General features: G+C 38.6%; 1 protein-coding gene across 3 annotated transcripts in view; it reads left to right on the forward strand.

Annotated features, from left to right (window-relative positions):
• The window catches only part of PAFAH1B1 (platelet activating factor acetylhydrolase 1b regulatory subunit 1), a 59,110-nt gene that overhangs the window by 13,225 nt on the left and 21,304 nt on the right, over positions 1 to 24,581 (forward strand). For 2 of the 3 annotated variants that reach the window (XM_030536514.1, XM_030536513.1), the window contains 2 exons: positions 13,449 to 13,668; positions 19,964 to 20,048. In XM_030536514.1, the coding sequence (XP_030392374.1) occupies positions 13,637 to 13,668; positions 19,964 to 20,048 (117 nt within the window). In that variant the 5' untranslated portion in view covers positions 13,449 to 13,636. Of the gene's footprint in view, positions 1 to 13,448; positions 13,669 to 19,963; positions 20,049 to 20,323; positions 20,431 to 24,581 lie in introns of those variants that run through there. The other variant, XM_030536515.1, reaches the window with a different exon arrangement.

Consider the following 24,581-nt stretch of genomic DNA (forward strand, 5'->3'; position numbering starts at 1 on the left):
TCTTAATTTTCAGTTTCACTTCTTCATTCATAACACTGTGGTCAGTGTTGTTGATCAGACTTGTTAGCTTAACTATGGCTGGAAATCTAGGATACCTAGGATTACTGGAAGGCTCACAAGAGAGAATGATCAAAAATGCTGTTTTGGGGTTTACGAAGAGTTAGGAAGAGTCATAAGAGGAATGGGGTTGGCTTCTCATAGCAGACAGTAAGCTGCTGCTTCCAGAAGGTGGAATGATTAGGGGACTTCTTGTTTGTCAGGATGACGAAGATGTCACCTGTTACCTGGATCTTGGAATAGAATTCTAGCAGATGTCACTGGCTTCTACCATGATGCTTTTGGGGTTGATGGGGACTCCTCCTCTTATAACAGCTTTGAACCACTGAGCTTTTTCTTTTGACTAGTAGCTGTTTGCCACTGCAGGAGAAGCTGGTAAGATTTAGGGTTTTTTTATAATTTTAAAAGAATGCTAATGTAATTTATATATAATTAAATTGTCCTTTTTGCAGTGGGATGCTTCCCCATGACACTCCAAAAATGTCTGCTTATTACAGTACACATGCACTTTGGCCTTGTCTTCATTACAGCTTTTTACTGTCATTTTTATATCCTGTTAGGTCACCTTAATTGGTTATAAGTAATATAGTTTGTCCACACAGCAGCTTTTGTTATCTCAACTGTGCATGTGTGTCAGCACTTACTGTTTGTAGCAATGCATTTTAGGAAAATCCAGGCAGCCTTAGCCAGGAAAAGTATTACAAGCAGGACATGCACACAGAATTGTATTGCTGATACGTATGGTAATGTGCTCTGGAGTGTCACAGTATGTAGGCTGTTGTGAAGAAAGAAGGCCAGTTAAATTGGTTATGCATACATGGTTATAGGATCCTGTCCATGCTGTAGGAAAGTGTTGAACTGGTTACAGGAAGGCAACCAGCTAGCAGGAATGAAATGCTGTTAACTGTCACAGGTAGTAACAGCCTTTGTGTGGTATGTGTACATAACCTATGCTAGGAGCTAGTTACAAATTTAAGTTGGAGCATACTTAGGGGCTTAAGCTAGAGTGGAAGATACTGGGCATACTCAGTTAATTTAAGTTGGGCTCTCTGTCTTGTCTTCAGTAAATTATGGGCTCCTGCCCCAAATATAGTAACTGAGGGTTCTCATAGTTCCCCATTAATTAGTGAGGCCTCTGTTCTTTTTTCCATATTAAATGGATTCTTGGCTCTTCTGTCTGTAATATAAACGCAGGATCTGCCCTGCTACCTACCTGTTGCATGGGTCCAAGATATACTAGAGGCCCTTTGCCACCCAATAACTCCTTCTCAGCATATGCTGCTGTTTTTTTCCTCTGTTGGAAAAACAGGGGCTTCATGCTCCTGTCTCCCCTTCTCTTAAAGGAGGAGTGCCTGTTTTATTCTTTCTCTGCTTACCTACTTCCCATTGGAAAAGAACTCTCTTCCTTCCCATCATCTCCTAGAAAAAGAACAAGAGGCTCCAGGGCCATTCTGCTTCCTCCTTTTCCCTACAGGAAAGGATCTAACAGATCTCCACCTTTCCTCAGCCTGGTTGACTATCCTCCATATTTAGCCTGTCTAAATACACCCTGAGTTTGCTGTAATGAGTACCTCACTTGTCTGTTTCTTGACATTGCTTTTGAAAGGTTGTACTTCAGCATGTTTCCCACTCCTTAATCCTATATTTGTAGAGGGCTGACACTGTTGTGTTGTGGTGGTCGTTATTTATCTCTTTTGCAGAAATGTTTGGACAAGAGTCTTTAAAGTTTTTAATGTAAGGTGCACCCTCTGGTAATATGAAGAGTAGATATGTCGGAGGAATCTCATGTTGAAGATATCCTTCTCAGGGCAGCAAGCAGGATGATATCTAAATTGTGTGCCACCTGTTCTTTCTCACTCAGGTCTAGCCTACACTTAAAATATAGGTCGATATACCTATGGCTCCCTAACCCCTGGTGTAGACGCAGCTAGCTTGATGGAAGAATGCATCCTTCAGCCTAGCTGCCATCACTTGGGGCATTGGTTCCTACAGAGACTGAAATACCCGTTCCGTCGCTTCGGGTTGCATCTGTACTATAGATTATGCTGGCATAGCTAGGGCATCATAACTACAGTCCCGATAGTGTAGACATGGCCTCAGTCTCATTGTCCTGATGGGCCTTCTAGCTGAGCTGCTCTGGGAGCTTTTGGAGAAGTTTTTGTGCTTGAAGTTTCCATTCTTACTGGAGATCTCTTCCTTCTGAAGATTGAACATATCTTCAGAGCAAGGCATATTGGCAGGGAAGCAGTTAGTTAAGAGCAAGTCTGTCATGTTTTATTCTTTTGTTTCCGTTCAGTTTTATGGTGTAGGAAGTAGAGAAGCTTCATGCTATTGCATCTGTGCCCTGTTAGTCTGTGGGAATCATATCAGTTATTGCTAGCCATTTGATATCTGAAAATTAAAATCTGTTCTTGAAGTACATCTGTTTTTCACAGAAGTCTATCTTAAACTGAGAAAGTGGTACAGTGGTTAAGGACAGACACTAGGAGAAACAATACTCATTTTGGAGTGAGGGAAGGAATGTCTCCTCTGTTTTAGGGTAAAGTGTCTTTCAGTTCCTCTTTTTTTAGGAGTCTTGTCTGATCCATTAACTCTTAAACTGATCAGCAGGTACAGTATTCTAGATCTTATCTCTGTAGGAAAATTGTTCATAGGATTTTCCAGCTAACACCAAAAATCATATTCCTGCAATTTACAAAACACCCCCCCACCCTAAAAAAAAAAAAAAAAAGCCTAAACGTAACCAACCCCCCCCATCATTCTAGTATCATCTCCAGCAACATCTATTAAAACACTGGGATGAGACCAGTCGTTTTTGGTCAAGGAGATGGAAAATGCCTGTGGCTCTTAAAGCAAATATCCATTAGGATATTTGCTTTACATTGTATCAAATGGCCAGATGGATTGTATGTGACTGCATTCTCTGCTGCCTTTGGTACGTGTGTTCTGTGGTATTCCACACCAAAGTAGTTTGAGTAGTAGAACATTTTTTTTTTATTTTTTTTTTTGGTAAATTGTTAGTGCTCTGAGCTGATACAGATTTGTGTGGATTTTTCTTTTTTTAAAGAGAAACCATTTTTCCTGTAACTTAAGTCTTGGTTCAGTAGTCAGTACACACTAAACCCTGATTTTAGCAATCCAGTGTCTTACCCAGAAAAAGTTAAGGAATAGGTAATATTTAGCCTGTATTTTCAATTTTTACAGCTAAAGTGTAAAACTCTTACAACATTAGTATCACTAGATACAAAGAAATAAGTTCCAGTAGTTCCTGCCTTTTGTAGGTTAATTATATTTATCTCAAAGGCAGACTTTCTCTGTTGTGGAACAGGTTCACAGGAATTTAACTTATAATATCTGAACATGGCAACCTCTGTACCTTAGTCTACAGACAAGACAAAGTGAGGGAAATAACTGCTATACTTCATCATACAAGCATCCAAACTAATTTAGCTACATATTTTTCTAGAAAGTAGTAACTCTATCTTGGATCTGTTAGAAGATTTCTCCTAAAAACCTGAAAGGATTTAGTGTCTCACAATACTGAGTTGTCTGTATTAATGACTTTAGCAAAAAAGAGAAACTCCATACCACATGGTACATTAATATTCTTCCTGGTGTGTTTTCAAACCTGAAATCTTTGTTTTGCTTACATCTTTGTCTTGTAAGATGACAAGCTTAAAGGTTTGTCTGCCTGTGAAGTTGTCTGATTTAGCTTTATTGATATGGAAGTGTCTGTTCATAGGCAAGATACTAGCAGATGGCTACCCAAAAATGTTATGGCCCCAAAGTAAAGTCATTTTAAATGACTGCCTTGCTTAACCTTTTGTTGCAAATAGACCAAGAGGGAAAATAGTTAAACTATTTTTTTAGTCAACAAAAGGGCACCTAACTTCACTTGATAGGGTAGTGCTATTCGCATGATGATTAATTTGCTTGTAATCTTAATTTTAAACATTTGGGCGAAAGCAAGAGCAAAGCTGTTAAAAACTGTGCTCTGGGAGAAGCACTGCAAAAGGACACCTTTTGTTTTTTAGCCGGTGTGAAAATAAGACTGCTTATAATAAACTGTCTGACCAGGAATTTGCTTTTTAGCTGAATAATAATAAAAAAAAAATCATTACAGGGGAGGCAGTGTAGTCTTAAATTAGTCCATGAATTGAAAATACTGGGTTCTAGGCCTGCAATTGACTTACTATGTGACCTTTGACTTGTTGGTTAGTCCTTGGCTCAGTTTAAACATTTGTAAAGGGAGTACAGTCCACCTCATGCTGATGTGTAGAGGCATGTAGCTTTCTTATAAACTGAGTTGAGGATATTCTGCAAAACTAACTTATTCCTATCTCCAAAATAGCATAGAATTCTACAGCTAGCATCCTGCTGAACCAATGGTAGTGCTCAGACTTAATAGTGAAAAGTGAGTACCTCAGGGTATATCTTCACTAGCAATGTTAAAGCACTAATGTGACTGTGTAGTCACAGCACCAGTGCTGGGAGATCTCTCCTGTGCTGTAAAAAACACACCCCCATGAGGGGAGTAGCTGAACCCCCTGAGCTAGTATGTTGTAGTGCTGTAAAGTGGCAGTGTAGCCAAGGCCTTAATTAGCTACACAGTTGACCTCTTGGTGATATACTATTACAATAAATCATTAGTTTTGACTGGTTTGTGATATGCTATTTCCAGAGGAAAAGCATCTGTTTTAAGCCATGCCAGCAGTGTGTGACCATGTTGACCTGCTCATACGCTTACAGCCATTCATATATGTATATTCAGGAAAATTGTGGGCAGCTATCCTGCTGCTTCAGCTGCTTGTACCAGAAGTATAGAAAAGGACTGTGAATTTGTTTCACATCTATGCTGTATTGAAATGCACAAGACCTGGGAGGTAGAACTTGTTAATGTAATTACACACACACAGTTAAATGGTCTTATCTAAGCAGTGAAGAACTATTGGAAGCATGTGTAACCTCATAATATTGCTCAGTTCATGAGCTGTGTTCCACACGGATAGGAGTAAACAACTTTTGCATGTGGACATCATCATTATGAAGTCAGCCATTTCTTTAATCAGGTTTGAAACTAAAATATTCTATGGTATAGACAGCTCCATGAGTGGCTCGGGCTGTTTCAGTTTTAGTATTTAAATAGCTGCTAATACTCAGTAGATAACTCTGTTTATTTAGAAAAAATCCTGCTTAATATTTTGTTCTTTATCGGAAATGAAGAAAAACATACATTTGCATGAAAAAGAATCTTCTCCTTAGTCTATTGCAGTTTAATCTTTTGTTTGCAAGATATTATCTGAGTAAGCTGTTGACAGTAACAGGATTGTATTCAGATAAGGAATAAACAGGTGAATTTTATAAGATCCTGTTCATGAGCATGAACTTAGTAATGAGGGAAGAGGAACATATTTCAGTTTTCATAAGGTGCTTGCAGCCCTTTAGTGAAGTGGGAAGAATTAGCTATTAGCCAGGATGGACATGGACGGTGTCCCTAGCCTCTGTTTGTCAGAAGCTGGGAATGAGCAACAGGGTATGGATCACTTGATTACCTATTCTGTTGTTTCCCTCTGGGGCACCCGGCATTGGCCATCCTGTCAGAAGACAAGATACTGGGCTAGATGGACCTTTGGTCTGACCTAGTATGGCCATTCTTATGTTCTTAATGTTTAGCCTTGCTTGAGTTTTCTCAGCTGTTTGAATGTCAAATTTGATAGAACCTTTATTCGTTTGCTAGAAATGGCACTGTTTGCACAGCATAGTACTTAATATCTGCAATTTCTGTAATAAGGCCTAAAAAAGAAATAAGAGGAAGTCAAAACCACTTTTCTACCAGGAACTTACCTTACTGCTCAGTAAATTAAGTTTTATCTCTTGCATATGTGGTTTGACTGTTTGTATATATCTGATATTTACATATGTAAACTGGCTCCAGTTTCTTTACATAAAGAACCTCAGAATCTACTAGCAAAGACCCACCTCAGAGATCTGAGGACTCAGTGGCGCTTGCAGGTGGTACCATGGTGAAAAAGTCAGTTTGCACTATCCCTGGTGACAGAAGTTTCATTTTAATGCACTAGGGATTTTAGGTATCTGGGTTGGGTGATCTGATTACTGAAAAATCGGAAACTGTTGGAAAAGCATTAGCACCGTGATGCTATTTGGTATAGATAAAATGGGCATAGAAGTACCAGTGTCTTGAACATTAAGTATGATTATTGGGCTCTGACAGTATCCTGTTCCCAGTGAGAAGAGGATTTTCGGCTTATTGATACTTCCATTTGCCTAGACTGAGTTATTAAAACAGAGTTCTGGATTCTTAAGTCCTGCAAGATGTCTAAACAGATAAAGTAGGCGATTATTCATAAGATGAATGTGTAAAACCTGTTGGAGTGAATTATGTTGTTAAACACACTTTTACCCCCGGTCAGCTGTGAAACTCATTTTGGTGGAAGCAACCTATGACCTTACTCTGGCCTCCTGCATTATATCAGTAGCACCTCACTGTTAAGTACACCGTAGCGCTGAGTGTCTCCAGCTTGACTCATTGATGATGACATTGACTGTAACTTGTGGCTGGAACATTACCGTATTTCTTGTGCAGTGTAATCTCTTTGAAATTGACTTTCACAACTAAGACAGTTTTTTGCACATCTTACTTTAAATTAAACAACTTGGTATAAATGCCACTCCACTGAATACTATTTAACTGCTGAATACTATTTAATATGAAGATATTTGAGTCTTAGCTCAGTTCAATCCATCTAAATAAGACATAATCTTGGACAGAACAAAACTAGCCATTTGCTGAAAGGACTCAGATTGTGTGAATCAGAAGACAACTCAAGGAGAACTAATGTAATTTACTGTAAGCCTTCACCAAGACATGCATACAAACAGTTAAAGCAGTGGAGTTGACAGAAACTGATAGTTCTGGCTGGTTAATAATAATAGCTTTCCACTTCTAGGTCACAGTTCAGATCTAGCCTGTCTATAGTGACTGAAAACAGTTATCTAATGGGATCTGGTTCTTAGTGGACTGTTGTCACATTACAGAAACCACCATCCTAATCTTCCTTGCCAGCTTTGTACACTAGGGATGGAGATCAGACTGTTTCCCCTGTAGATGGTCCCTTCAAGGCAAGTGTTGTTGGGTCACTGTGGGGAAAACTGTACTGCTGTCCATGATGCACATGTTATTAATGTGACCATTAGAAGAAATAGAACTTCAGGCCTTATTGTGGCAGTTTTTCCCCAGGGTTAATTTGACTTAAATCACTAGTCAAGAAGACTCGATTTAATCATGGATTTCTACATAAAAGTGCATTCTTCTTAGTTGTTCTAACCTTAATTCATAACTCAGAGATAGATGTAGGTTTCATTCTTAGAAAGTACACACTATTTTTAAAGTGATTTATTTTGAAAACTTTTCAGATTAGTTTGATGGCTGTATTAGAAAATGAATGGTTGTTTGGTTGTTTCATTTACCAAAGGTAGTTGAAGCAGATATTTATGAAGTCATTGGGAGGTGAACTATCGCCAATTCGACAGGTTAATTTATTAATATTTGGAGGATTTTCTTGCCATGCTGTACTAGGAGGAGAACATAACCAGGCAGACATTTAAATTGTTTTATATAACTAAATCAACTTTATGTATTCTGGATTTTTTTCTTCAACAGCCAACATATAATATTATAACAAAACAAGCCAATGAATTGTTGAATTTAGTTAAACATTCAGGTTTTTCTTTGCACTGTTTTCATTTTGCACACATGCCTGTCTTACCCACAGGTAGAGGAACTTCATTAAGATATTCCCAAACTGGTTCTCTTTTACAGCCTGCTGCCATTATAAGTTTTCCCTCCTAGTGAGAGAATGGTATGGTAGATTTCAAATCAATGAAGGCTGCATTCAGAAAGACCTTTAAGACTCCTGGAATATGCTGCTCAAACAGTTTCACTTTTGTTTCTACTGTCTGTCCCTCCCTTCTCACATTTATCTCCAGACATCTTCTCCTTGTCCAGGTCTCTTCTGCCCCCAGCAATCTTCTATTCATTGAACTTTTTGAGACTTTGCACTTTTAAAGAGAGGTGAAGGATTGACTCTGTCTCTACAAACTTGTAGAGGGACAATGGGGTTGAGGTATGTTATTTCTCACCTCTGTATATTTATTTATTTAGTTAAAAACATTTTTGCTGTTAACAAGTATGTTATCTCTGGAGCCACAGTTTGAGAACTGCAAACTAAGAATCTCAGATGGTATCTTCTAGACTGAGCACTGAGTCCCATTGGGTAGATAGAGTAAATAAATCTGTGCAGAAGCCCCTGGACCCCCATAAGATTGGGTCCCTAATCCATGAACTACTGGAATTCATTTACAAAACTATTTTTTCTTAAACATTACATGAATATATTGTCTCATACTATAGAATTAGAATTTATAATTCCTATTCTATGATGAGATCTTCGAGCTATAATGTATCTTAATTAAAACTATCTTTTAGATAAAGTGTGTAAAGAAAAAAACTCCAATTTTTTTTCTTTTAAACATCATTGATTTTTATCCACTCTGTTCTTTTCCCCTTAGCCTTCACAGTTGTAGAGCACCTATAGCTCTCGTTCTCCATTTGAGAGAGAAGGAATCGGCATTTCAGAAAAATCAAGCTCCTTGTTCTAGTTAGTTTTTGATAATATGAAGTCTTTCATTTGACTCTTCATTCAGTTTTTTACTCATTTTCAGAGATGAAACATAATTTATTTCCAAACTACATGAAAATTTGGTATGATGGTTCAAGATCTATATGTAAATGAATATATTCAGTGGAAGTACTGGTAGGTTTCAAAGCTGTAACCAAGAGATTAGTATTCTTAGATATGTGAGTAGTGCTCGTTCCATATATGTGAAGTAACTTCCAGTTTAGAAACAGAATCTCTTTATGAATTTTTCAGGATGTATGTGCACCCCACAGGACCATTTTGACCAGACAGCCTACTGATCTAAAGTCCTGTCTATGTGATTTGGCTCAGCTTTTGTAGAAATACAAGGTTTTGCAACTGGATTAAAATCCATGCTCTTGCCCAGGTAAACCTAGACGCTATCTGTTTTAGTATAGAGAGGACCTAAATTAATAGTCAGCTAGTTGGTCTAGAGTAGCATAAGGTATTTGGAGTCCATGACATGGGCAGAATGATCACGTCATCATTGTATGATGTCTGACTTTTTTGCAAAGCATCATAGAAAGTGGTAAGAAATGAACCAGAGCTTTAGGAATTGCCCATCATTCCATAGCTCTTACCACAACACACTGGTGGGAGGTGTGTGCAGGAGGAAAGGAGGAGAGGCAGTGTTATCAGAGTTACAAAAACCACACATCTTTGATATTATATTAAACATGTATGGTAGAACTGCATCAAAAGAAGCTTCTTAAAATAGTAAATTTCATAATCATCACTATTTCAATAAAAAAGTATGTGTGTGTATACAGCATATTTCACTAGATTTTTGTTTAAAAGTAATCTAACTCTTTAGTTTTGGTATTAATGGCACTATCTCCAATTTGTTTGCTTTCCATTTACATTTTTTGACTTGCTATTACTGAGTTTTACAAGCAAATCAAATGCTGACTTTGAAGGACACCCTTCTTCTTTGCTGTACAGTTCCCTTTTGAAAAATCGAGAATCATGGCCTGCTAACCGCTTCCTCTCCAAACAATGAATCACATCAACTAGTGTGATAGAAAAACAGGGCTGTAGTTCCTGGATGTAAAATTGTCTGACAAAATATTGGGTCATGACTTTGTTTGAGTTAGTGGTATTTGTGCAGTATACTGAAATACCTGCTATGAATATAGGGGCTGCTTATTGCATTTTATTTATATTAATCCAGAATCTAGGGGTTAAATTAAAATTGTATGTGTAGATGGAGAGAACTTTTTGTAATATAGACTCTGCATGTATCTGGAATGCTGAATTTAAATGTCTGCATGAGAGAGCCTTAATACTTCTGCTAGGTTGAGTGAGTGTTAGAAGTTCATATTTTCTTAATATGTGATCTAGTATCTAAAGTTTAATGGTCCAGACAGCGTTGGTATCCCATTCTTTGAAGTTTAGGTGGTCAAGTTTCTTGGCAGCCAGCTGTGAAGCCTGACTTCTGTAGCTGGTTGAATGGGTGTATCATCAGCTTGTCAGTAATATTTCTGTCTGCCTTTATTCATACACTTGTCCTATAGGTAGGAGTATTTCAGAAACAAGAGGATTCTTTCATTGTGAACAATGCTTGTATTTGTATTTAGAATACTTTGTTTTGCAGTTTTCAACTAGTGCTATAAACCAGATAAGTCTCTAGATGTTTACTCTTAAACCCAAAGAGCCATTGCAAGGCTAAGTGGTGGTTTGGAATTCCCAAAGATCTGGCAGCATTGCCCACTAGGGGGCACCTTTTCTAATCAATTCAAGGGACAATGGTTTTGTATTACATATTCTCTCTTCTCCCTCCCTCTCTCCCACCTTAACTTGAATACCATTTCTTCCCTGTACTGCAAAAGGTCGGTCTTCAAGCGCTACATTGTAACTGCATAGAATCCTAGAACTGGAAGGGTCCTTGAGAGGTCTTCTAGTTCAGTCCCCTGCATTCAAGGCAGGATTAAGTATTATCTAGACCAGGGGTTGGCAACCTTTCAGAAGTGGTGTGCTGAGTTTTCATTTATTCACTCTAATTTAAGGATTCGGGTGCCAGTCATACATTTTAACGTTTTTAGAAGATCTTTCTCTATAAGTCTATAATATATAACTAAACTATTGTTGTATGTAAAGTAAATAAGGTTTTTAAAATGTTTAAGAAGCTTCATTTAAAATTAAAGTAGAATGCAGAGCCCTCCCCCCCCGCCCCGGACGGTGACCAGGACCCAGGCAGTGTGGGTGCCACTGAAAATCAGCTCGAGTGCCACCTTTGGCACATGTGCCATAGGTTGCCTATCCCGATCTAGACCATCCCTGACAGAGTTGTGTCCAACTTGCACTTAAAAATCCCCAATAATGGAGATGCCACAACCTGCCTTGGCACTTTATTCCAGTGCTTAACCACTGTGACAGTTAGGAAGTTTCTCCTAATGTCCAACCTAAACCGCCCTTGCTGCAATTTAAGCCCATTGCTTCTTGTCCTATCCTTAGAGGTTAAGGAGAACAATTTCTCTCTCTCCTCCTTGTAACAACCCATATCATGAAGCAAGGCATAGGCACAAGCTGAGTAAAGAGGTAGTCATCTTTGCTGCCTCTTGCTGGTGGCATGGAATCCATACTGTCAGCTCCTACAGCACTGTTTCAGTTAGTTCATGAAAAACACTGTTTGGTATTGTGGATGGGGTCAAGCAAACTAAATTGTCAATCTTGTTGAGATTGTAAGCTTTTGGGGGCAGGGATAGTTAATACTGTGTGTACAATGCCTAGCACAGAGGAGCCTAGAGCTGAGCACCTAGGCTCTACCATAATACAAATAACTTATAGCCTAGACTTAACTTCAGAGCACATCTTCCCCATGTCTACAGTGAATAGCCACATGGTGTTAAGTGTATAACAGCTGAATATTTTTTTTAAACACTATTCCTGAATCTAGCTTTTGAGGATGTGGACTAAAGTATGTGTACGAAAGCATTGAGTTTAGTGTATAAAAGAACGCTGTCTGCTTTGAACAGGCTTCTTACCAAAATTCTGGATTAAACTGTTGTTACAAATAAGTATTCCAAATGCAAGGTAAACTGAGCGCGCACATACTGTAACACTTATTTTCACATTTTACTCTGTTTCTAAAATTCACTCGTTTGGTCAGTCTGCTTTGTTCTTCAGCGGACTGAGTAAATGGTGGAGTACAGAGACACTTGTCAAGTGCATGCAAAAAATAGGCAGTGATGCAGGATCCTGGCCTGCTGATAATGATATTGTTGTTTGCACGACAGAACCTAGAGCATGGAAGATCACTGGAACTGCAGGGGAAGCTGTGTTAGTGATTCAAATCTGGTCCAAATTTGATCATAACCATCCAGTAAAAGTAGTCTGCACACTAAGGATATTAACATTCCAGTGCTGCATAGAATACAGTTAAGTGGTGAAAAGCAAAACTTATGCCGTGACTCATCCTATCAATGTAAAGATTTAGATTTTGAAGATAGTGTTGAGAATGAATTTGAAAATTCTGTCATAAGTGACTGGTTACTGTTTGCAAGACTCACCTCAGTACAGTTAAAGTAACAACCTTTAATTAAGGTAACCCAGAACACCAAGAATCATACTACCTGGTCAGATTTTAAAAATCTATTTTAAAACTTAATGGCTGAGTGAAGACTTACCTTTAAAAAAGTATTAGTATTAGTGTTATGTTTAGCAGATGATTAGTCCATGTTACAGTGGAAATTCTAGTGAATTTTTTTGAATGGTGTGGTGACAGACTTAAAATCTCATATTAGTACTGCTTTTTCATGTTGTAGGCTTTGGCCTAAATTCTTGAGTACACTCAATAGCTTTGTAGCTTTAGTTCAGAGGCACATTGCCAAAATCCTTGAGTTTGGGAGAAAGTAGCAGTACCAAGATGGTTCAGATCATTAGCGCTGCTGGGTGTTGCAGTGTTGGTGTTGCTGAAATGGACTGAAATAATTGGAACAGAGTCCTGTGGCACCTTATAGACCAGGGTTTCTCAAACAGGGGTCGCCACTTGTGTAGGGAAAGCCCCTGGTGGGCCGGGCCAGGCCGGTGTGTTTACCTGCCCCGTCCACAGGTCGGCCGATCGTGACTCCCACTAGCCGCAGATTGCTGCTCCGGGCCAATGGGAGTTGCGATCGGCTGGACCTGTGGACGGGGCAGGTAAACACACTGGCTCGGCCCGCCAGGGGCTTTCCCTATACAAGCGGCAACCCCTGTTTGAGAAACCTTATTATAGACTAACAGACACGTGTCTGACAAAGTGGGTATCCACCCACGAAAGCTTATGCTCCAATACTTCTGTTAGTCTATAAGGTGCCACAAGGCGCTTTGTTGCTTTTTACAGATCCAGACTAACACGGCTACCCCTCTGATCTTAAAATGATTGGGAAATTTTCACTTCACAGTGTGATATGGAGATATAGATCATTAGAGCTATGGAGACTGCTGTGAGGAAAGCAACTAAAGATTGTAGGAGACAGCTGTAGCCTATCCAGACCCCTCTCCTGAGAGGTGAAGGAAAACTTGCAAGGGTGCAAGTCAGAAAAATTAATGTGGGAAGAATGCAGTAAGTTGCGCACACACTTGTTCATTTTCACTATTCCAACCTGGGTATGTAGATGTTAATGTGACTCCAAAATGTCTTTAAATGGCTTCATAAACCTTTTGAAAAGGAAAATGTATTTTTTCCCCTTCTAGATGGAATGAACCTTCCCTGTTGAATGCCTCCAGATTTCCTATTGGATTTCACGTGTGGAGAAACATTTTCCTTTTGGTTGAAGCTGCTCTGTGGCAGACTAAATTTTGGATCCAGGATTCACAAGGTTTTTTTTAATCTTGAGGAGGCAGCCACAACTGAATCACGTTAGCCTGACATCACAGCCACCATGGTGCTTTCACAGAGGCAACGAGACGAACTGTAAGTATTTTTTTTACACTATTTATTTAAAATAGCAAAAGTAACCTTTGCTTACACTTGGTTCTTATTTCATCAGCCTTCCAAAAAAACTGATCATTCTCTTCCAGTTTGATTCCATGAAATGGCTCTTCACGTATTTGTTCTGTTTCAGTTAAGTTTCTGTGAATTACCTTTTTATGATCTCTGGACATCTTTGCTAATATAACCAAAGTACAGAACTTGCTGGTATAAACTTAAGTGGTTAAAGATAGGAGTTCAGGAATGGTAGACTGGAGGAGGGAAAACGTAACCAATTATTTGAAACAGTCTTTTTAAATTTTTATAACGTGAGGCCGAAACTGGAAGTTTTGGTTTTTGGCATAGGAATGATTTGTTAAAAATTAGACGTAGTCTGTTCAAAGTACATAGGAATAAAATACTGAAGTTTAGAGTTTTAAAGTATTTGCTCTGTATTCTGTTTGTTGCCTAGCAAGCGCGCACAAGTTCTGCAGGACCAATGTAAATAGAGTAAAAACAATATGCAGGTATGTGAAATGAGAAATATATGTACAGTGCAAGTAAAAACATAGCAGTATAGTGTTGCTAAGTCTCTAGTTTCCAGACATAAAATGATCCCCTTCTTGCAATCTGTCCATGATCCACTCTCCATCATTGGAGTTAACAATAACCTACTTTTCAATTTCCACTGTCACCCTTAGCACCTCTTCCCCATCAGTAAAAGAGAGGGGAGTTAATCATGAAGAAATTAATACAAAATGAGTCCATCAGAAGTCTCTCCAAGTTCCTTGTTTTAATGGGGGGAAATAACAGGGAAGGAAGGTGGTGTCTTGATCAGATGCTGGTGCATCTCCTGCCACTCTACCACCATTCTGGCCTGGTATGGATCTAGTCAGCAGGGTTCCTATTGGCCCAGAGCCCAGGACTCTGGGAGTACTGGAGCAGCTTACTCCTGCCTCCCTTCATGCTCCTTCTAAAGTGAAAGTTCATCTTATGCAGACGAGACAAATAAGATGTCAGTTCATTTGGGAGATAGGCAATTGTCACATGATAAACTATGAATGGTCTTCTTTGCATATACACTTCTGCGTGTGTGCTTTTGCAGAAAACTATGATGGGATGTTTTTAAGTGGTGGTTGCATACAGGAGTTGGTTTGGTTTAGCACAGTGCCCCAGTTGTTGATGGACAACAGCCTAAAGTGCTTAAATGACTCATGAATGCACGGACTGAACTATCCCCCTGTTTATAAAAAGGGAAGGGAGAAGTTGGAGGAATTTTGCCGTATTAATAATAAAATAAAGTGCTTGGTAAAAGAGTGAAAACAGATTGGGAGTCAGGAACCCTAGCATTCTTATCCAGCTCTTTTGGTCTTACTGTCTGATCTTGGGCAAGTCACTTCACTTCACTTCACTTCTCTGCTTCAGTTTCACCCTTACAGGTATCTCCTCGGTGTCAGTACATCCCCTTAATATAAACAAAAATAGTATTCACATGCCATTTCTTCCAGGTTTTATTATATTAAAGTTATTTTAAGTGAGGCAAAACCCTGATGTACTAAAACAGCATGTGAACTATTACATTTTTTTATGAAAGCTTATGTGGGTATTTATAGCATTGTTAATGAAAGGGATGGGGATAAATGAGGCAGGAAAGGCTTTCTGAACACATCTAGAATTAAAATATTGTCTTTTGGTTGTTAGAAGCCAGAACTTCAAGGAACAAATATATGAACAGGCAGATGGGGAAAACAAGACATTCTGCATGGATAATTAGGAGTTAACAAGGCAGTTGGGGCTTCTTTATAGGAGAGATGGCCTGAGAAGATAATAGAGAGGTCAGAGATCCATTCATTCTGCAAAAGGGGAGCAGGAAATACTGGGAGGGAGTTGATGGTTCTCTCTGAATACAGACAGTGGGTTGATGTCTAGAATGAATGCATAAGGGAAGAGAAATGTATAACAGGCAGAGGGGGATGTGATGCAGATCCTAGAGAATGAGTAGGGATGGGGAATTCTGAGGAACTGGGGGAAACTGACTGGGTAGAAGTTGGGGAGGGACTTGGAGATGTCTACTGGCCCAATAGTTTATAAGGGAAGGCAGTTAGAAGAAATTTTAGTACATGCCTTATTGTGTTGGGGACAAATGTGTGCGCGAGAGCAAGAGAGAGAGGATCCCAATGATTCTTTTTAAAAAGCTTGTCCTCCAAGTATTTTGGGGGCCTCTCTTTTTGTTTTTTGAAGAATCTTGTTTAGGCCTGTTAGTAGGTGTGAGAGGTAAAACACATTTGTATTTTTAGAGGTTGCTGCTTCAATTAAGGAAAGAATATTTAGTGCTTAAATAGCACTTTGAAATAAATTATTATCCACGTGTTAAGACTTAATGACATGAAACGTTTTTTGAAAGTTCTTTAATTCAGCTCAAGGAACTAGTACCATACACTTGTCCTTCAAAATTTTTTGTAAAGACTTGCTACTGGACAAGTGCAGTCCTCCAATTTTTTGACTTGTGTGAGAAATAAATGTTGGTACACAGCATAATGATAGTAAAACTTAGTTACAAAGATTCTTGTATTCCCAAAATAAATTGAGGTTGCTACTGTTGGTGGTACTTAGTGATGCACTGTAGAGTGTAGTGCATAAGACTCCCAGTTCATTCAGTACATCATCCTATAGCATTTGACTGTTGCAGGTTTTCTGTTATTAGCCTACCCCAATGAGACCACATCGATGACGCCAGTGGAGTGTCAAGAGCCAGTATATAAACATAAGGCAAAAGGAGGAGATCTTAACCGTCACGGAAACAATGACGGTCAGTCAGTGCTGGGCTTCTGATTTACAAATTACTGACTCTTCTAAACGTAACCAAGCAGTCCTTTATTGTTCAAATAATTCTAAAGTTGGCACCTTATTACTGAACGCATGTTTCATTTGTGTCTTCAGAAGTGTATTTACTCAGTTTTTTTCATTGCTCAGGCGACTGGAAAACACAGCCTGGTTGTCTGATAATACAGCTCTGTACTAGTGCTGGCACTTAGCAGGAATCTTTTTGTAAATTGCACAAATTAGTGCTACTCAAATTTTTTAATTACCCTCTTGACGAATAAGTCATTTTGTAAAGTAGTACTAGTTGAAAGGGGTAAAACTTCCACTGTGTCCCATGCACATGATTATAGTTTGTCTGGTTTCATATCAATGATGGACTCTGCACAACATGTCTCTAGTAAGCTGTAAAGCGGTATGCTATGAGAGAACCTCTGACTGACCTGGTTTTAGTCTGAACAATTGAATTCTTTTCTCTCTGAAAATATTCTGACAACAGGCTTTTGAAAGGAATTGGCTTTCACACTTTTTTTCCAGTGGAGAAACCTGTTTGGTATATATTTTGGATTAGCCATAGAATTGCCAGTTTTATCTCTGGCCCTGAACTTCTTTGGCAAGAAGTGGTAGGATGAGGATAGGTTGAGATTGCAAGTGGCTTCTTATTTAAGATTTTTAAAGTTAGATGTGAGGTGAGATTTGTGGTTTTATTGAACTGGAATTGGTCCAAAGCCTTGGAATATTTTAAGTGCTTTTTAGTTATTCAGTGAACAAAAAAATGCCATCTGAAGTATAAGCCGCTTTACAATAACACATTGGTATGCACTCAAGGAAACTGAGTTCCTAATAATGGGAGACAAACTGAGGACTTGGACATTCTATTGTTGCGTGAGTTACTGCACATATACAAGTACCGGATTAGACTCTTTGAATATTAGCCCATACTCAGGAAAGGTGGGTTTTGGTTTTTTTGTTTGGTTTTTTTGAAGCGTGGGTCTACTCAGAAAAGTGACTATGTAAAAATGGAACTGCTTTACTGTGTAGATCTGGTCCCTGTGTATATCTAAAAGTTCTGCTTCTTTTTGTGATAAAAATAAGTGGTGGTGTGGGTGGTTTTTTGTTTGTTTTTTAGAGTTTGCTCCTAATGCTACTGATCCAAGAGAAGTCAGAGTGAAGGTTTGTTCTGTTGAGGCTCTTTTATTAAGAGAGTGATTTACTTAAGTTCAAATTATTGTATATGAGACAATAGAAGTCCAGCTTGACTCTCAGATCCCAGGTTGAGTTTTCAAGGCTGGTACTGTGGAAAACTAATATTTTTATTTGTAAACTAGGTACACTGAGTTTGAGGTCATTTGAGTTAAACAACCTCATAGCCATTAAGTTACTTGCTCAGTTGAGCTGCATTGAGCTTCTGATGGTATTGGCCCTCTTTATTGTCCCTAGATGTTTTTGCAAAAAGATAACCTTGTTTTTTCAAACAAGCAAAAATAACATTCCTACAGTTGAGGGGGAATATAGCACACAGTGATAAGTGAATCTTGAAGTTTCTACACCCAACTGCTTCACAGTCGGTGTAACATGCTTCATAAATTATAGTGGGGAAAGAGCGGTAATACCAAGAAAAAAGGTGAAATTGTTGTCTTTTCAGTTTCTTTCCAGACATCAAAGTGTCTGCCTCTTGTGGATAAATGTCATAACCTTTTTTTATGTTCTAAAATTATCTAATCTAGACACTTTGTCCTCCTGTAGCCCTTAATTTAGAACAAATCTGAGCAGGATAGCTTGAAAAATTAAATCCCTCATAAATAGAATTTAATTTTAAAATAAAAAGTTGCCGCACCCAAGATAAGAGCAGTTTCTAAGGTGTTAATTTTAACAAAAAGTTAAGTGCATTGCAATGTTTGGAAATCTGTTTAGTCTTTGAATTTATTTTTTTTAAAAACATTTCTATTTATTCATTAAACACTTGTCCATATATGCTGTATTGTCATCTGATGTGTAGTAAGGTAAAGTTTGTCATTCTTAAGTTATTATTTTCCTGAGGTCTGACTGAATATATTCAAAGCATGGAGTCAGGTGTTTTTAAACATGGCTCTTAGTAGCAAGGCACTAAATTTTCTAACTTGGTTTTGCAGGCAAAAGATGATAGTGGTATATCAGAGCTTGAATGTTGCAGAAATTGCTGGCTTGCCTTGATGCTTACTGGGGAAATCTCGCTCACTTTTTCCACCAACATGCAGTGGAATTACTAAAGATAGATACAGATATAAAGACAATCGGAAATGTTAGTTTTAACTTGTAACTATTGCCAGGAGGAGTTTGATGAAAACATAGCACATCCTTTATACGAAGGACTCTACAGAGAGGCATTAAGCCTAAAATTGTTTTAGATATTGGAGGGGCTACATGAAACCACCTGTAAGAGCTGCCCTTTTGATTTGGTTATTTGACTCTTGACAAACTTTTAGTTTGGTAAAGGACAAATGTAGGCAAAGACAGTGAGAGAGACTGTTCATTTGGAAGTGTACCCAGTTGATCGACACACGTACTGCAGAATAGTCTAGATTTCTGTTAGTTATACCACATAAGAATAAGTCCACCCCATCCCTCTCCCGCAAGCTATAATGAAGGAGCATTAATTAAACTTACTGTGTTAAGGAGGAACATGAGGGCATCCTTTTATAAATTCCTTTTGTAATTATGTTGGACATAATGATAAACCTTTTTAGTTACTGCTAAGTCACTTATAATCTTTATAAGAAAGAACTGAAAGTCTGAAACTTTGTCTACTTAAGGATGTTAATTTACCTGTAATTTGAAGATATTGTACACTGGTGGCAGAAATACATGTAGGGATACTTACCTATAAACACTTAGTTTTACAAAATAATAGTGTATTCTAAAACTTGGGATGTGTTCACTTGAGAGAATTGCACTGTTTAACCTAAGATATGAATTTAAACCAACTTAGTTAAATCAGCGTAAATCCCTGTATGCATGCTTATTTAGGTTTGTCTTAAAATTGTTCCCCAACATCTACTTGAGCTAAACCAAAAGCCGCTCTTAAACCTTTGCAGCTTTTATATACTTAACCTGCATTTTCATCTTTACTTAAAGGGATAATGAGTATTAAAATAGTGAGCAGGAGCTGCCTTTATCATAATTTGTATATTAAATACTGAATTTTTTAATCACAGCAAGTTTGCTAGAATTTAAAACTACATACTAAATGTGCATTTTTGTTTTACTGGTCATGTTTTGACTTGACAACTTCATATGCCATGTTTGCTTTTAAAGTTGGTTTGAAGGTTTTTGTCGTCTTATTAGCTGATGCTGTCTTAATACAACGAATAACAAGGTTTACCTTATTGGTTACGATTTGAAAACCTGTACGCATTCATTCTGTATTTTGTTTTTCAGTACTTTTCAGAACTGTGACTAAGATGATGTCTTACTGTTAAATCGTTTTTATTTTGTCTAGAAATAGAGCAATAGCAGATTACCTTCGATCCAATGGCTATGAAGAGGCTTATTCCGTTTTTAAAAAGGAAGCTGAGTTAGATGTGGTGAGTTGAAACACAAGATCCTTCATAAAGCTCGTTTGTCCTGTAAAACATTATGTAAGTTCTGTGGAGTGCACTACTTCTGCTAAAACAGTCCTGTTAGCCCTTACAATGTGGAAATCAATACATCATACACAAGCTTAATGCAATAATCACTTAAGACACAGTAAATGTTCTCTCTATATTGTGATGGTCTCAACTCTGTAATGTGAAGTTTCTTGGGCAAAATTCGTCCACCTTTACTCCCCTATTCCTGACACTGGTGTGTTGTTCTTTAGGCCTGTTTTCCACCTGCCTGTCACCCATCACTCCAGAGCAGCCCGCTTTTCTGTGGTATTGTAGGGATCCAGTTCCTAAAGGGCTCTGAGTTCCTCCAGGATGAAAGGTGCTATAGAAATATAAAAAACTTTTTCTTGATATCAAAAAAGTGAATGTTCAGGAGAATGCATTTAATTTTCTGAGACAGATATTATTCCTTGAGTGTTCTGATCATGGTGATCATCTGAACCTGGCTGTATTAGTTTAACTCTGCTTGAAAATTAATCCAGTTCCTTGGTTACTCAATTCTTGTACTGAACTTTGTCCAGATATAGGATGAATCAGAGCCCCTCCTAAAATGCTTAAGGGTCCCAGCTGGAGAAAGTACAAATTATTCAATTTTCCAATTTAGTATTATAGAAACAGACTGTTTGTTAGTTTCAACTTTAACAGTGGTAAGACTGATTCACTTTTGACCCCTCTAGCTTTGTCAAAACTGACCCTGACCATATCAAGATTGGCAAGAAGTTTTAAGCTGAGGGGAAACATTTTAGAATGCATGAAGTAAATAGGATGAATTGTTTGTTTGTGCCATAAGGGAAAAATGTGGGGATTGTCAGACTTCCAGAAATATCCTTTTGTAGTCACTCTAAAAATCCTGTAAGGGGTTTTAATCTTTTGGCCTCTACTCTTCTGTACTGGGAAGGGGTTTATGGACCCCGCAGCTAAGGCAGAGAGAGGAAAAGAGCTGGAGCAGTACTGGGCCAGGAAAGCTCTGCCGCTCAGGCACTGAGCATGCTTCTGGGGAAAAGACCAGTATAAAGAGATCTCCAGCAGTCCAGAGGAGTGAGGGAGAGAAAGCATTTCCTGGAGGAGCATGGCTCTTCAGTAGTAGAAGAAACTGCCCCTAATAAGGATGTCTATGTACGAGTCCCCTCCCCAGACATCACTTGAGGGAGGAAGAACCACACAGTAGCACCAGAGGGTCTCCTGTATCATCCCCAGACTGGGGGGGTTTGAGACAAGGGACTCTAATCGAATAGCAGCCACACCTCAAACGGAGGTGGCATGTGGCCCAGGGGAAGGTGAGCAGGAGGTGGGCCTAATCCTGGCTATTCCACGCTTTTCCTACCCAGCCCAGATTCCCCTGTTCCTAACCCTGAGATGAACGGGACCATTGGTTACCGACAAGGAAGCTGACCCAGCTGGGACTTGGTCCAGGACATGTTGAGTTGAAAGAGAGACTGGAGGCAGAAGGCCAGACCACTAGGCCTGCTGACTGAACAGACAGCAGTGCTACATGTACTTGTATACATATATTCTAGCCTTTTAAAATTACCTGGCTTTCTGATGTCTATTTAATTGCTAGAAGGTCCCCTCTCTGACTCCTAAATTTAAGTTTTTACTGAGAATTATATAGAAGCCGAGAAATAAAGGAGGCTTTTGTAGTCTAGAGCATTTATCTAATCAACTCCTATTAAGTGACTTATGAATTCTGGGCCTCCTGTTTCAAAACCTTAGTCGGCACCACCTATATAGGGTTAATGTACTAGTTTGTGTAGTGGATATACTAATTGCTGAACTAAAGTGAAGAAATCAGGTGTCTCTGCTCCAGCTGTAAGTACTGTCCAGATGTGGCTGAAACAGTTTGGTGCCTCTCACACTGTTGTTGATTTGTATTCTGTATAGTCATGGGAGGCAGGGGATAGAGGTGTGTGTAAAAAGTACCAGGGTTATGTTGACTGAAAGTGCTCATGTCACCTTTAATCTCGTTTTAAATACTAGCCTCTAAAATCTAGTCAGTTATAACAGATTGAGAATATTTTGTATGTCAGTAAAATTACTAATACTTAATACCTCAAACTTGATGGCTGGAAAGACTTATTTTTTAAAAATAAATCATTTAAAACTCAAGTGAAAGCATCTCTTGAACAGTTGAACGTACGCAATTTGTTTAAAAATTGCTTCTTTGATTTTTCCAAGTATTGAAGTATTTGGGTCAGAATGTGCTTAATGTCTTTCCAAAAAATCATTTATCAACCTCTTTTGAAGGTCTATTTAAACTCTTATTAAAAGTACTATTTCTGTAAAATAACAGATCTGCAATCATACTATTCTCATGTTATCCACATACCTTGCTTTTTTACTCCATAATCTAAGATTTCATAAGGAATAAATTATGAAGGTCCTTTTGAAACTGGAATGGCTAATAACATTGATGCATGGTTTGCTTCTGCAGAGACTGTTGATATCAACAGCCCTGCCCTTTTTTGTTAATGTTCTATGAGCAGTAAAGCCTGTGCCACGTTTGTCACCGTTTTCAATGTTCATCATACTGAGTGTATCCAGAAAATGTTCCTATTATGTCCTGGGTTGGACTCATAAAGCTACTTCAGTACCTGAAACTGCTAGAAGTCAGTTGGTGGTAATGTAGAAGGAAGAAGTTTTAGAAGTGTGTGAACTTAGTTACTCAAAAATCCTGCCAAACAATTTATTTTGACAGGATAGCCAGTTTACTGCTTATTAGAAATAGTCGGCCAGACTTATTGTCACCATAATTCCATTGACTGGGATTCACAGCACAGGTGAATTTAACCTGTCTTTTCATTTTTGTTTCATTTGTATGGTACTTGTCTCCATAACAGCTGGTCAGTGGAATTTGAAAACTGGATTATATTCAAATTCAAAAACTTCTTTTGCATATGTGCAATGTCTTTTTGACCAAACACTTGCCAATTTTCTCACTTCCAAACCATATGAAGAAAATCCCTGATCTTTGTTTTACATCTAGGTGCTGACTCTAAAATGAACAAATCTCTTGTTTTGGATTGAAAATCTGTAGTGAAATTAATATTGTGTATATATATGTAAGATTAATCAGAAGTGTTGAGTTGACTATGAGCAGGTTACATTTGTAATTGTGCTTTCCGCCTATTTCTGAAAATAACCCTCAAGACTAGCAAACTATGTAAATTAGCATTTCTCTTAAAATTTGGATGTTCATCCTGTTTTTCCAGAATATTCAGTGGAGGTTTTACTTGACTTCCCTAAACTGCACTCAGTGTTCTAAGTAACAAATCAGGAGAGAGGATTAATTGGATATGTTTTTATGGTTTTCAATTATAAAACGTATGACATCCCATCAACCTAATTGTGTTATCCCGTCCCCCCCTTCCCAAAAAAAAAAAAAAAAGGTTAAAAGCCCTAAATATGCTAGGCAGTCTGGTTATTTGATAGTCTTAAGGGAGGTACAAGAAAATGAAGTTAGTTAAAATTGCACATAGGAACTTTCTCATAGGAAAATGTGAATTAGATGGGACTACTTTATACAGCTTAAAAAGGACTAACAATTTCTTACACATTAATGGGGTCAGTGAATGGTAAGGAGTTAAGCAGAGCTGTATCTGGGGATCAATTCTGGTTCCAGTACTGATTAATTCTGCAAATAAAGCAAGTTCTCACCAACATTGCTGGAGTAATAGGCTGCTCCACCATGGAGTCTGACCCAGATAGCATATTTGTCTAGAAACTTTGTGTGGCAGGTTGCCCCCTCTCCAGGGCGCCACCTGATGTACTGGGATACCACTGAACCCGCTGGTTCTACCAGTCTGGGTTCCCTTGCACTTCCCTGCTGAGACAGGCACTCAAGCCTCCTCCAGCACACACATGGGTAGAGCCACACCCAGGCACAGAAAGACGGACACTGAGATCAGCTCTGTGTAGGAAGACTTAACTTGGGAATTGTCCAGCACTCAAATGCACACCCCCTCTGGAGTGTAAACCCCAAATGGTATTGTCTTGTGCTGTACAGAGAACTGTACAATGTAAGCTCATGAAATCTGCCCCCTTCCTCAATGTGAAGGAAGATATACACAGCTTTTTGAGCCTCCCCTCCCCCCCAAGTTATGAATTCCACAAACTGGCTTTGGAATAAGCAAAACCAAGTTTAATTACACAAGACAGATTTTAAGTAATTATAAGGGAGAGCAAAACGATTAAAGCAGGTTACCTTAGTAAGTAAACAAAAACCTCAAGCTGAGTTTAATAATCTAGATAGGTAGGATATAAATTAGCAAAGTTGCATCCTGAGTGATAAACAGGCTGGCAGTCTGGGACCATCACTTTCCACAGTTGAGTCCTTGCCCCTCAGGTGTTTCCCAGTGTGTTATTGCAAGGAGAATGAGGTCACCTCATGATGTCATTGTTCCCCTTTTTTATCTTCTTCCCACTTGCTGGAAAGCTCTATTGCTGTGACCTGGGTCAAACAGTTGCCATTGT

This window comes from Gopherus evgoodei, chromosome 17 (assembly GCF_007399415.2).
Source record: "Gopherus evgoodei ecotype Sinaloan lineage chromosome 17, rGopEvg1_v1.p, whole genome shotgun sequence".
Lineage (NCBI taxonomy): Eukaryota > Metazoa > Chordata > Testudines > Testudinidae > Gopherus > Gopherus evgoodei.